Below are 15,349 nucleotides of genomic sequence, written 5' to 3' on the forward strand. Positions count from 1 at the left end.
CCCCTCAGGGCTATTTAACATTCACATGTATTTTGAGCACTTCCATTCCAGCCCATGGGAATGGAGCGATTGGTGAGATTTACTCACACTATTAGGGACGCTGTCTGGATTTATTTGGCAGAATGGCCGTGAGCAACAGAAAAAGAGCACCACCCCCCCCCCCCTCCTGCTTCCCACTCTTGAATCTTAAAGCCATGATATGGCACTTTAATGGAAACCAGTCCAACCCCAGTCAGGACTTTGCTCTTTAAAAGATGAGATTACCTCGGATAGTGTTTGAACACACGCTTACAAATATTACATAGCATCATTCTTTGAGTACTGCAGTCGTAAATTTCAATGTATTACGTATGTCTCTGGTTCTAATAATAGCAATTCGTGGGAGACAATTAGACATTTTACCAGTAAAAAAAGAATCACTGAGAATACTTTATGGTATGTTCTATGTGATAAGGGTCAAGGGGACTCCAAAAATGGATAGGAAATGTTTTAAAATAACATTTTGGCCAGATATTACACATTACAACTTTAAATACTGATAATTAAGGCAGACAATGTTGAAATAAGTTGTAGTTTGTTCATAAGCCATTTCATTTTCAGAAATCTATGCTTCCTCACAGTACATGTAGTTTCAGACCAACTCCGATCAATGCATCAGATCTTGGCCATATTTTCCATGCAGCACCCCTATCTCAAATATGCGATGTTGTAGGCATTAGCAGGACATGTGTTGTACCTCATATTGCAGTATGGAAAAACACGAGCATAACCCATGGTGTTGCCCACTACATCGTCACAGAGAGTTTGTATCAGGCTTTAGGGTGAGAAGTGGCTGATAGGCGGCCTTACTTGGAACTGAGGCATCGTCTGAGGGAGTATGAGGCGCCTCCTGCACAGGTCCGGGAGCATTCACTCCATGAGCCCCAGGCGTCCCACAGAGTGTCTCTGTCCTCTTCTGAACGGGCCGTCCGCGAGCTCTACACACCAGGAAAGGAGACATGACTTGAGCAGAAGCGAAGGAGGAAGTGAAGAGTTTGTGCACACGAGTGATCTGTCACAGACATCCTTGTGCAGTTTCCAGTCCATCCATTCAAACCACTGCTACGTTGTCTTTATGTTAAATCGTTCTTCTTGATATCTGCCGAGACCCAACCGAACATTACAACATCATAAAACTGAGTTATGCTCTCCTCGTCTCCCTTTTGCCATGGGATGCATAATCCCCAGTCATATGACTTGTGGCCTCCTCTATTTCAACAGATTGTCTTGCAGAGCACACAAATAAAAGCCAAAACTGCTCGTTGAGAAGCTGAACTAAATTTCAGGAGCAGCGGAAAACGAAACACAAGTGCATGTGACAGGATGAGAGAGCCTGCAAGGGGAAGTAATCAAAAGCTCTTTTACCCTTTGCATATCTCAAGTGTCTGAGTCATCCTTTATATGATGAACTGTTAGTCCTGTCCTAAACTTCGTGCTTCGCGTGTGTGCGTCTCCCTCTGTTAATTGCGTCGTGCTGTATTTGGCAGCGGAGACAGGGATATTACTGCGTGATCCAATGTCAATATTATGAGAGGATGAATTTTGCGACTGCAAGGACAATGCATGCATCTCAGATGTAGAGTGACAGCCAAAAAGTAAAGTCCTCCCCACCCCTCTATATTACACTCTTTTAACTCCTCTTTGCCCTACAAGGCCTTTCGTATTTTCAGATTAGATTTGACTGGGCTGACTCACCTAGACAAGGTGTTTATTTGTAAGGCTGGCACTGGCATCTGATGTGGATCATCTACTGCTCCACATGAGTTATGTTTCTTTGTCTTGGCTTTACTCAGCAGCATAGATCTCAGCAGCCTATAGCTCTTCTCAATGCCCTTTGCAGGTCTGACTGAATGAAGTCCGAGAGCTACGTTATAGGCTCAGATTGTATGAAAAAGGAAAATAGATTACTTTTGCTGTCTAGAACAGGGGCAGCTTAGCAAAAACAACCGGTTCTATACCTGTTGAATGTTGAATGGATGAAAACCTGGAAAATGAGAAGAAGAAGAAAAGACTTGGAACTTTGAACCGACGCTGGGACAAATCATCCACCTCCTATGGCAGCAAGAATTTGGTTTAAAAGACTAGAACATTCAATGAAAATAATATGCTATTCAACAGAGGCTTTGATGGCATTGAAAAGGAATAGATGGATGTGAGAACAAATTATAATTTTTTCCACAGTAACCTGAAAACCTAGGCTTTTGTGATCTTTAGACAGCCTCCCACCACGGGATCTTTACACCACCACGATGGCCGTTTAAGCTGGCACATCCCGCAGAGCTTTTGACTTAAAAATCCCAAATCCCGTAGATTAGGAATGAAATGTGAGGGACAACAAGCCCACTTACCCTGAACGCCCTGAATAAGGCCGGGACTATGCGAACTTTATGTGTAACACCTGCTCTTTATGCCCACTGAGCTGACAAAGGGTTTACAGTTAATGTCCCAGCTTGCACTTGAGATACACAGACTTGAGATTCTAGAGGAAAAACTCAGGATACGCCAAGTTATTTTGACCTCTTTGGCCCCTTTTCCCCAACAGCATGGCATTGTGCCTCGTGTACAAACATGAATGGATCTTGCAGAGGAAAGTAGATACAAGGTAATAATACTGCCTTGATTATTTTCTTTGGGTCGCCGTACGCTGCGGAGCAGGGTGGTGGGTTTACATTATTAAAAGTGCGTGGGGACTGATATAAATGGCTGTCAGTGCCGATGACGCCTGAGGAACAGCAGAGGAGAACGGCAAGACCTAAACACGCAGGCAACGGAGCATGCGGCCAAACATATCGGCGGTGGCACTACTTTCTGCACGGGCCAACTATTCCAATGTTTGGATCCACAGTAAATAAACACAGGCTGTGCTCTGGGCAGCCGGTTAGCACACCTCAATTCTCCTTTGAAAAGCAATCAGTGAATTTTACACTCAATTACGACTCGGAGCTGTGTGTTGCGAAGCCAAGAGAGCCGGAGGCATAACGAGGCTGGTGAAGAAAGAGGAGGGGAGGTAGATGAAGGGACAGAGGAATGGAGACGAGGAGGTTGTTTGGCTGACTGTGCTGCTATTGTTCTCAATGAAGGCGGAGGAACACGGGGCTCCGCAAGTCGGACGGCCGCCCTGCTGGGATTTGGATCCAATAATCAAAAGGCTCGAATATCTACTTGGAGCCTTCCGAGGCGTCCATCGCTGCATGTCCCACCTCTCCTGCTCTGATCCCTCCAGGGTTTTATTTGCACCGTTAACGGCACCAATTTACACAACAAAGCATTGTGACACATTTGTATCTCCGGCTCTTTTACTATTTGGATAAACGGAGCAAAACATATGACCACAACGCCCCCGTGGCTGTCACCCACTTAATGTTTTCACATCTAATGGAGGAGAGGAAAGTAGCGTATGATAAAAGACTCGTGATCTCCACATTATGTTATTCTGATGGACAGATTCTATTTAAGTCACCTGTCAGCAGCTGAGACTTAGGGCATTTTTCCTTGAAGATGGAAAACTCCTCGACAGGGGAAAGAAACCAGACTCTGGTTCCTTTTTTTTTTGCAGACTGTGTCAATAAGCATACGATGGCCTTTTCAGTCGGCAAGACATACGATATTTGCACATCTGCTGAATCCCTTGTCGTCTGATCCACGCTGCACGGCACTGTACTCGCCGCCATGCCGCAAGGAAAGCAGTCACTGTAATGTAACAGAGGAGGACTAACCTCAGACAAAACAGCTCACATGACGAGTCAACTGTTGTGCCTTAGATCACAAACACAGAGGAGGCATGGGGACTTTTTAGCAGCACTCGTTAAAAGACACTGCCGAAAGGACTCCAGGATCTGGAGAGTGCATTTCTACCGCAGATGTCACAAAATACATGCATACACACAGCAATCTATTAGAACACATGCTTTCTGAATGATTTACTTGATGTGACAAGTTTTAAGGATTAAAAGACAACAAAAAAAATATCACAGAACAAGTTTTTTCCAAGATGAACATTTAGGGAACAAAAAGCAAACATTACAGTACCAGGATAAGAAGAGCTGTCACCAGTAGCTTGCAAGATACAAAATCTTGCTCCATGCCTTTTCAAAGTGTGTGAGTCACTCACTCCAGTTCTGAGTGTGTGTTTGTTTGTATGTAAAAGTGTGTGATGCCCTCCTCTCCGGGTCACTCTGTGAGTCCTGTCTGTCTGCCTGCCGTCTCCTCTCTGACTCGCTCCTGTTCTTCCTCAGGAATAAGGGGAGGGAAGGAGGACTTGGAGTGTGCGTCTGTGTTTTTGTGCGGGTGAATGTGGGGGGAGGGGGGGGAGGGGGGGGGGGGGATCCGAGACCCTGCGAGTCCTTCAGGTCTGGCACACTATTCAATCAATAAATGGGCCTCAGTCAAGCGTGCTAGTTCAAATAAGGAGCTGGGCCAGCTGCAACTTCACAACTTCACACGTTTGCATGTGTGTGAGTGTGTGTGTGTGTGTGTGTGTGTGTGTGTGTGTGTGTGTGTGTGTGTGTGTGTGTGTGTGTGTGTCAGAGTCGGAATAATGGCAGACAGACAACAATTGTAAACCAATTTTCTTCCCCCTTTGATTCTTTCCATTTCTTCGTCTAATTACTCAAATTTCTGCCTCTTATATGTATCCCCTTTTTTTTCCCTCCCTGCTTGCCTCTCTCTCTCATTTTATTGCGCTCATGCCGCTGTTTCTCATTTCTTTTTAGCTCTGGACGGCATTGCTCAGTCTTCTGCCAGCGATGTGTTTTGGAAATGTCAAAAAATCTCATACAGAGCAAGCTAATCTGCTAGCACGTTTTGCATGTGGGTTTGACAATGTCGTTTTTTGATTATCTTTAGAAAAAACAAACCCAAAATGTACACGGATATGCTGACTCCAAACACAAATAGACACGTTTAGGAGCATGTCCGTCTCCTGACTGTGTTTTGCTTCACAAGGACTTGCATGCGAGATCCCCGTGCAAATCCGATGACATAGTCTGGTCACTGAAGCTATCGGGGTAGACTTCTCAGCCACGGTGACTTTTTTTCTATTTCTTTATGAGCCAAAGGTCTACTTCAATAGAGCCTTTCATAACATCTGGCAGTTAAAGCCAGTGAACATTTGCACTGTGGAGGTGGGGAACAAGCCAGGTGTCCCCTGGAGGGACAATACCTCTGGTTATAGAGGGAAAACAACCAGCAAGATGGACAGCTCTTGGCGCAGAGGGAATATACTATACGCTGAGTAACTTTCCAGTTTTAACTTTCCAAATGGCAAGGCGCAAAAACAAAAAAAGGCTTAAAGAGAAAGTTAAAAAAACATATAGAGCAGTCAACGTCGGTGCCAACCCTACGGTGCCCCCTTGATGTGACTTACAAGGTAGCAGGCTATCATTCAGGAATTCAAATCCTGACGTTCCAAAGACAATACAAACCCTGTGCGCTTCAAATCAAGACTTCAAATGCACCTCCCAATCAAACACCAAATCAAAAACCACATAATTGGTATCAATTAAGGCCGCGGGGAATGTGCAGCACTCTAGAGCAAATAGTCAGCAAACCCCAATCACAACATCGGAGTGGATGTCTCGACACTTTACCAGTATACACACACACACGCACATTTTTTTATACTCGAGTTATACACAGCAAACCAGTCTTGAAGTCTTAACTTTCTACTAACAGTATGGGACTTGGCTTGTTTGACTTGGTAGTGGGGGATGTCTGTACTTTCTGCGAATTGGGGAATTCTCCACATGGACACACACACACACACACACACACACACACACACACACACACAGCTATCCACTTAACACCGGTGTATTTTGTGATGCCAGCAGGGAGGGAAGCGGACGTGCACGTTTTCACAGGGTCCACACAGAAATCATATCTCCTTGCACCCTTAATCCATAACCTTCTGATATTTGCTTTCAGAAGAAATCCTTCTCAGATTTGCAAACGTATGACTACAGAAAATAAACCGTGGCATCGATGATGTGCCCAGATTTTAAAACCAAACACCAGAAGAGGAAATTAACATGTTTGACTGACACTCACTTGGAGCCAGTTCTCTACCACAACATTACTGGAGGTGTCTCCTCACAGTTTAAACAATAATCAATGAAGACGATGAGGTGAGAAAAAAAAACGATAGAGTGCATTGTTATTTTACACAAGGGCAGGCTTGGGTATTAGGTTGCATGAGGGAAGCGTGCAAGTGGTTCAGAAGATCTGATTGTCCACAGACAGACGCTCTCACACCCTATTTTTGTAGATGTGGCCATCGTTTCAATCGGTTACGATAACATTGTACTCCCTTAAGTAATCGCTGCAATCTGGGAACACGGCAAAATCACTTCAACAAAGTCCTACAGGGCAAGAAAGAGGAGCTACCAAAATAACAATCCCTCACTGCATAGGAGAGTCTCTAGTGGGGGCTACAACCTGCAAGGCAAGGGTCACATTGCATACAGGGGTAGCTCAGGTAGCACTACTGCTAGTGAGCTACCTGCTAGCATGTTTTTTGCCAGTTGACCACTTTTGGCTGTTGTCTTAATGTTGTTTTACAGGATTTTACTGTTTTTTATAGTGAAAATTATGTTTATTGTGTTTCTACTTCTGTGGCATTGAGTGTCCTTTTCATTATGGTATTTCCTCAGCAGGCACTGAACAGAGCTAGTGAAAGTCTTTTTCTGGGTGTCAGACTGACACATTAAAAAGTATTTGAGGAAAACTTCTGTGATAATACATAAATTGTAATGTATTTATTGAAAAATATGGTGAAGGTTACGTTTGCTTTGATCCCATTTGCACTGTTATCTCCATTTCATTGTCATTGATGTTGTGTTTTATGTTCATACATATACTTTTGTTTGTATATTTGTACACAGTAGTTAAATGTTTCTGCTTACCTTTGTTCTACTTTGTTCTGCTTTTTGGTTTATTTGTCTATTACTGTGTATGTGCGTTGAGAGCAATGGAACAACCGAAGTCAAATTCCTTGTATGTATACTCGTACATGGCCAATAAAGCCGATTCTGATTTATATCACAGCGATAACTTACTGGAACTGTAAAACCTTCATATTTGATTGGCTGCTCATGTTTCTTGCCCCATCTGACTTCTTTGTCAGTGATGTCGCCGTCTTACCAACATTGCTTACTCCCAGTGGGGTAGAAATACACTAGAAAAGGTCTCTCATGCAAAATAACATCATTGTAAACAGGCAATGTTTTTAGGTCTTGTAAAAGGTCACCAAGTAGACTTTCCAAGCAGCAGAAGTTTAACGGATCATTTCCTCTCCTCCTATGTGGAGGAGTGAAGGGTCAAATTAAAAGATTGCCGTATTACGAGGTGATGACCTGAGTTACCAGGCCCAGAGTTCTCAGAAAGAGAGACAAATGAAGCTAAAGTTACCAGGGACCCACATTAAGTTACACTCAAGAGCCCAGACCCTCGACTCCCACAAGGAGACTTAAACGGTTCGGTCGGTATAAATGGTAAAGCCTCCCACCAACGGCGTATGTGCTCCAGGCATGATTTACACCAAAGCCATTGTTTAAAAAGCTTTCTGGGCCGCAGTATAAAATGTTTTACCAGGACAGTGATTTTACGACCTGCAGCTGAAAATCAACCACACTTTCCCGTCCCCCCCAAAACCAGAGGATTAAAATAAAGATGTAATTCCCTGACAATCAGCTAAATCCAGATGGGAGGTCAGCTGCAAAAAGCAACTCAAAGTAAGCAGCAGTAGTGCTTTGAAATACTCCCTAAATATTTTCTTTATTTCTCTTTGTCTTTAATGATTAGCATTAAGTGTTTCTTCCTTTTTTTTTGGACTACTTGATCGTGATTATTTAATACTTGATATGGAACTCTGGTCAAAAGAAATGCTGGGTCTAAGTTATATGAGCAATATTTGGTTTCAGTATTTGGTGGTAATCTGAAGATGACAGATTTACAGAGACATAAACACATCTTCTGAGGATACTGTGTCATGGCCGAGGTGGTAGGAAGAACAGTGCTGCAAGCAAGGCCATTTTAGGGATAAATAATGCGCTCAAGGGAACGACATACGCAAACTTGGCCTTTAAACGGACCAATCTCTGCTGGCACACAGTCCAGGAGATCTTCTGGCTGTAACTCCCCTGCAGCTCCGCAGAGGAAGACATTTGTTCTGCCTGGATATTGGTCCCAGAACCTTTTAAAGCATGAATGAAAACAAAATGATTTGTTTCTCACAATAGCAGCTGCATAGTAAAGATCTTGTCAGCTTGCATAGGCCCGGAAAATCAGGTGACATTGTTTTGGATGGCTCCCAGATGGTAGTTACAACATTTCAAATGGGGAATATACAGTATCTTACATCTGCTATTTAAACAGAACAAAGAATATACAGCAATGTTAACAATGACTGCAATATATATTGTAAATCAATGAAATTCATCTATAAATTGAGTTTTGTATAAGCTAAGACCTATCGGCTTCCTTTATCAGGTTTAAGGATCTAAAGCAACAATATCAGCTCTGTAAGGCTGTACAGTAATAGCATGTTGGTACTTTTTAGCTAAATACTCACAACAGCATGCTAACATGTACACTGCTACAACGCTAACATACTTATGCTTACCATGTTCACCATCTTACTGCGTGTTAGCATGCTAACGTTTGCTAATTAGCACTGAACACAAAGTACAGCTGAGGTTAAGGGGCATGTCATTAGTTTTGCAGACATTAAATCACAAACCAAAATGAAATTTTGACATGAAAAGTCATGGGAACACCAAAGTCAGTGGGATTCATCCTGTGAGGAGAATGAAATTATGTTCAAAATTCATTGAAATCATCCTATACCCGATATCCTTTCCCTGATGTCCAAAGTGGTGGACCAATATTGTAAATTATTTCTTTGCAAGTAAGAGGTTAATAAGACACATCTGCTTTTTCAAAAGGTCAACAAAAAATATAACTTAATAAGTATATATTTTATAATTTACTGTGCTCTTTATAGTGACATTTTGAATGAGCCAGTAACCACAATCTGATCCCACCTGAGCGAGCCTCTAAAACTCCCACAATGCAGAGGAGGAATGGGGCACATAACTAAGAATCAGCAGTGACATTTACTGCTTCCTGAAACTGCGTTCGTAGGTTCTCAGCACCGAGCTTTTCCCATTAGCACATCCAGGAGAGCTCATATGTTTTAGCAGCTTTCTAGTGATCGAAAAGGGTAACTCCATCAGGGACTCCCACCACACCAACACTCCCCCCCAAATGCCTCTCTCTTTAACCCAACCACGGACACTGTGGCGTTTTTAAAGAGGCTATGACAGGAGGGGATGGGTATAAATTAGCTATGTAAAGCCGCTGGAGTTGACTAAACTGGCCAGCCAAGGTGGGCTGGAGGGAAACGGGGAGCGTGGGACCCGCATCCAGATCTGGGCAGACACTAAGCACCATGGCGTATTTATGGACTCCGAGCCAGCATCAAGCTTGACTGATCCCCTGTGTTTCACAATGGAGACCATATTGCCATATCATCTGGATTTTATAGCTTTTCACAACAGTCCGCACTTCATTTTCTGAAAGCACAAATCAACAAAACTAACCGACTGTAAAGCGGCGTAAACAATATTTTTCCGTTAACATCGGAGTATGTGACTAACTTTTAGGTCAAGAGGGTGGCTCACAGTGATCAACCCATAGAGAATAATCACAAGGCTCTAAAAACCTACTGTCAACTACCTGCCTCGTAATGGCAAACAGTTAGCAACTAGCTAGTAAAGGCTGACCGTTAGCAGCTAAAGAACCACACATTTCCCTCAGGAGTTGGTGAAGACCAAAACCGGGTCCAAATGAAAGACGAGGCTGCTAAAACATCTGCAGTGAGTTTAAACAGCCAGCTGTTTGCTACCATGTTAGCCATAACAATATAACACCACAACAACAATAGGTGACGGCATGTCAGACGTTGTGTTAACACTGCTGAATGAACACCATGTCTGCACACCATCTCTCTCCTGGCCATGTGAAACTGAACAGAAGACATCACTGCTCCATCTGGGGCTGTTCACATTTAACATGCATCCTGGCCTTGTCATCCCTTTCCCCCAAAAAAACTCCTTCCTGTCTGAGTGACTCATTTGTTTTGGTTTCCTCATGCATTTCAAAATAAATTACTCTGAAGTTACTAGTATGCTCTTGAACTGCGCTTCTATTTGGTGACATAATGCCACAAGTCAGTGGCAGCAGCAGTTATAACATGTAATCAGTAAACATGAATATCAGTAATTAACAGCTTGCTCTTTTTTTATCTGATACTAAAAAGCAGAGGGTGCTTTTCTTTGAGTCCTTTATTTATCGCTTGTTGATATTCTGTTATAATACAAATGAATACGATACAATACACGGATTCTGCTGGTCATGACAGGGACTAAAAACAGTTCAAAACTCACGATTATGCAGCACTTTTGATTGGTGGGGTAATGATTGAATCGTTCAGCCACTGTGGCGGCAATCAAAATTGGGATTATGACCAAATCCGTCCAGCATTTAACAGGTTAAGACAGCTCTCTAGCTCCTCTGAACATTCATTTATGTTTTTCTTTGTTAAGAAGTTTGATAACTTAATCTCCTCTTTAAAAGGAGGACCAAGCTTACTCTCCAAGGTGGTTAGAACTAGTTTCGGAACTTTTGACAAGTACAAACCCTTCACAGCTTGTTCAGGAGGCTGTCTGGGAAACTGTGCGCCATGATGAAGAAATATTGCAGCCGTTTGCGGTAATCAACCCTGTGAAACCAAAGATTTCTGGCTGCAATATAGGCTCCATCAGGATTGCAGAACTGAAAATATGACATCCACGGTCATGTCAGGATTCGTAGGTAGTTAGTCGGAGAAAGGAGAAAATGGAAAAGATGAGATGGTTGCAATGGAAAACCTAGATGTATAATAAATACTCAAAAACAAGGGAAATGTAATTACCAACTTGAAACAGCTCATTTTAGTTGATATCATAATGCCGAGAGACTTGGAAACCAACATCCTGACTAATTACTGCATACATGACATGAGAGTTAAGAGAACTGAAGTTCAAAGCTGTAAAACAGCTCTTCTTGAACTGCAGACATGAAACAGCCCCTCTTGTTAACCTCCTCCATAATTGCAAAAGGAGACACAACAGTTCAACAGCAATTTTTCGAGCAGAGATACCAAGCAGCAACTCCAAATAAAAGAGGCACCTGGTTTGTGTCAGCGGCCTATTATTCATGATGTGCAAGTGTGGAGTATTTACACTTGAAGAGAAGCGAAGTTTTTCTAGCCGCAAAAAAGACGTGTCAGTTTTTAACCCCAAGATTGAGTCACATCAGTAACATGTGTTTCTCATTGTCGATAATGTATTGTGTGTTGTCTTTGGCTCTGGGACCATCAGAGAAAGGGATAGTAATATGATAACAGTGGTCAAAGGAGGCTTTAACCCTTGGAGTGTCCTCTGAAATCTGAATAATGATGCAATAACGAGCTGAGCAAAGGGACTTGTGCGCTTCAGTACCTTGTTATGACCTGTGCCTGACCTACCAATATGGAAATGATTAAAGAAAAATGGACGACACCTCGAGCACATTGTTCCAATTCCCTTTGAGAAACACAAAAATTCACTGATTCATTAGGTTTTCAGAAAAACACTTCTCAAGCAATTACTCATTTCCTGATGAAGTGGGTGTAAAACTCAGCACTGAAAGTTCCCACACCTGTATATGACACTGAAGTAACACTTTGAGGAAAAGAATCGGGCCCTGATATGTGCACATATCTTACTGAGACATACTCGACTTTTTTTTAATCTTAATATTGCTACACATTGAAAAAAACTTGTTTGCAAATGTTGATATACAACCACAGGCGTTGAATGATCTTTGATCATCCTTTCACAAACACAAGATGTTTTTGTACCCTTATGCATTGGAAATTCTTTACAAGCAATAACCCCTTGATATGTACGTTGCTTTCAAGGGGTCCTCAAAGACAATAATACAATATGTGTCAGGATCCCTGTCTGAACCGTTGTGTGTTAACCTCTGTTTCCCCTGATCTCCTCTCCTCGTGTGTTCTGTCATTCCCCTGTTTGTTATTGTGTGCCATGTGCTCTGTGATTTTCCTCTGCCTACAGACACCTCCCATGGCCACACCCCTGATTAGTGCACAGCTGCGGACACTCCAGCCAATTACCTCCTGCAGGCTGACACACCAGATCCTTATCCCACTAATCATCCCTCTGGCACTATATCCACCGTATGGGTTGTCAGTCCGTACCTTTTACCACCGGCTTCCCACCCTGTGCCTACAAATTTGCCTGCTTCCGGTGTCGGTCCACGGGAAACCAGACTGTCGATCCTGCCTTCTGTTCAGAGTAAATAAAGTCTGTTCTGTACCTGAATCCTGTCTTGTGGTCTTGCTATTGGGTGCTGTCCTGAACTCCCTTGAAAATATGAGAACTGTCGTTGTCTTGTGATGGGAGAGGGCCAATTAAGAGTTTCATACATTGTATGGGGGATGAGTTATGAAAGGACAGCCAAGAACAAATCTGCATGGTTTATCATAAACTATATTGAGAGGAAGAAGATTAGTTTCGGATCCAGCCTGATATAAAACATCAGCACAATCCAGTAGTGGTAAAATGAGCTAGCAAGCTTACCCTTAACAATAAATGAGAAGGAGTTTCTGGATCGTTAAAATACCCAGATTCATTTTCTTCACAATCTAATTAATATAGCTTTTAAAATGAAATGATGATGATTGAGACTAGGACATAAATTCGCACTACAGCTCTCTGTCCATAACTTGCCATGGGTGCGGGGAGTGCTGACAGCTCGTTCAAGCAGCCACACTTCAGCACATCGACTGGGCTTTGTCCTGCAGCAGCAGCCCCATTCAGAGAGAGGAAACGATCCATCAGCCTGCCACAGTGCAAGCTCTGCAATCAAGCATTCCTCACCCATATGCTTCTGTAATCAGCTGAGAAAAACGCACGGACGATGCGACCAAATTGCAGAAAGGCACGGGTAGGACGATGATGTCATCTCCATACGTTAGAATGTGTGAAGTTATGATGGATACATCATGCCGACTTCACTGCTTCTTTTGTGACGCAGTATGAACGGGAGACACAAGAAAGTAAATTAGAGACAGATCCTGAATGACATGCTCAACACGAGTGGAAAAGAAATGACTCATTTGAACCAGACACACTTCCTTTTCATCTGCATTTGCTCTCTTTAAGACTCTTCTCTTTTTTCAGACCGTCACTCGAACAGGTCTTCTTTTCTCTTTCCACCCGTCTTGTAGAACATTTACTGGATAGCATTTCAGCTCGGCCTGTCGAAACCTATTGGGCAGATTGCAGATCTATATGGAAAAGAGCACTCACACGCCCGCCGCCCTGCCCTTCTTTTCCAAAACCACTGGCATATCAAATACAAGGCGCTTACTAGTAGGTCAACAAGGAAATATGGCCCACGGGACACATATTATGGTCATTCACCAAAGCCTCAAGATAAACACGAGTCAAATACTCCTGCCCGACAGCGAAGAAGAGCTTTAAAGCTACTCTTTGCTGTGGAAAAAAAAAAAACACGACATGAGGCTGATGTAGCAACGCAATGCCAAGTTTCGACGAACTTCCGAGAATCCAAGAAGTATGACCGCAAGATAATGGCTAACAAAAACAGCTGACATCACCGCTCTGTATGTAACCAGAAGCGAAACAGGAGCGGCATCCTGGCCAACTAAAAAGGAGGACCAATGGTGCAAAACGAATGCTGCACTGAGGGTTTGCGTGGGGAAATCATGAATGTTCGCTTTCACTAAGAAGTGGTATGACACAATTATCAGATTATTTTGTGATTATTCTCACTTTTTGGCGATTACAACTGATTTATGTGATCAACTGAGCTTTTCCTCTTGCGCAACCATGAGGCTGACATTTGTACATACCTGCCAGGCACTTAACGGCAGACAGTCAAAGTTAGCGACTAGCTGGTGAACATGGTGGAACATTTAGCAGCTGAAGAGTCACATTTCCCTCAGGGGTTGGTGGAGACCAAAGACAAAAAGAGCAAAAAGGAGAGTGAAAATTGGACTCAGGTGACTGGAAACATGACGTTGCTCTATATCTACTGGATGTGCAAATAGATTAATGTTTGGAAGATAACAACATGTCAATTTTGTGTTCACAGTTTGCTTCTGCTGCCCCCAAGTGGCCACAAAGTCAGTTAAAATCAGATGATACATGTTCAAAACTACCATTTAGTGAGCAGTTTTATGACGCAGCCTACATTATGATCATGTAACTAACATCATATAACAAAAAAAAAAATCCACGTCTTGAAACCTGGGGGTAGTGATTGCATCGGGAAATGTCAAATTATCTATGATAAAGGTGTTAAAGGACTATAGGTTGAGTGTATTGTGGGTAATACGTTTACATAATACGTGTGTGTGTGTGTGTGTGTGTGAGTAAGCGCTAGAGAGACAGAGAGAAGGAAATATCTAGACTATGTACGTTAACATGCCAAGTAATCCATCATTCCCTTAAATACACTTTGAGAAAAGTTTATATTGCAAAACTGACGCTTTGGGCTACGTTCCTTTATAGTTCTGTTGAAACATGGAAATCACATCTAGTTTCTCTTTTCACAGTTTACAAAACAAAAAGTGGCAAACGCACGCTCGTGAAAAGAAGCCTCATGTGTCCTCTGCGAGGTTAGTGTCGAGTCAAAAGCTTGCCCAGGTGATGGAGGGGGAGAGGAAACATTTGGATGCATGACTGAAGAGTATAACCGCACAGGAAGGAAGCTGCAATGGATCAGTGCACCCCCCCATCCCTCCCGCTCCCACATAAAAAAAACCTCCACCCTGTTTTCACAGGAGCTTTTGGGCTTACAGCTGTCTAAATACGCTACTGTAGTGAACTCCCCTCCAGTGAGGTGTTTAGCCGCTCGGACGGTCAAAGCGAACGGCAGGAGAGGAGAGGAAAGGGGAAGAAATAATAATACCCGGCACTATTTCTTGCTATCTTGACCCTTAATTGGATCTACTTTATTTTCTATTTCCCACGGGTTAGATAAGATTTCTCATTTCTTCCTTGTTTATTTTAAAATATAAGAAAGGGACAGATACAGGGAAAACGCTCTGTAAAATGTTTGGAAATACATTTTCTCAAAGACCTACCAATCAATTATGAGAGAGAAAACAGAGAGAGAGAGAGCACCAAACTGTCTGAACACCTGAACTATTTTCTGTTGCAGCCTTTAAAGCTCAAGA

General features: G+C 42.8%; 1 protein-coding gene across 1 annotated transcript in view; it reads right to left on the reverse strand.

Moving 5' to 3' along the window:
- The window catches only part of LOC142971686 (ADAMTS-like protein 1), a 49,777-nt gene that overhangs the window by 22,596 nt on the left and 11,832 nt on the right, over nt 1-15,349 (reverse strand). The window contains exon 4 of the mRNA XM_076112304.1: nt 850-977. Coding sequence (XP_075968419.1) covers nt 850-977 — 128 coding nt within the window. The remainder of the gene's footprint in view (nt 1-849; nt 978-15,349) is intronic.

The sequence above is a fragment of the Anarhichas minor genome, unplaced genomic scaffold, assembly GCF_050575085.1.
Source record: "Anarhichas minor isolate MPS153535 unplaced genomic scaffold, ASM5057508v1 ptg000049l, whole genome shotgun sequence".
Lineage (NCBI taxonomy): Eukaryota > Metazoa > Chordata > Actinopteri > Perciformes > Anarhichadidae > Anarhichas > Anarhichas minor.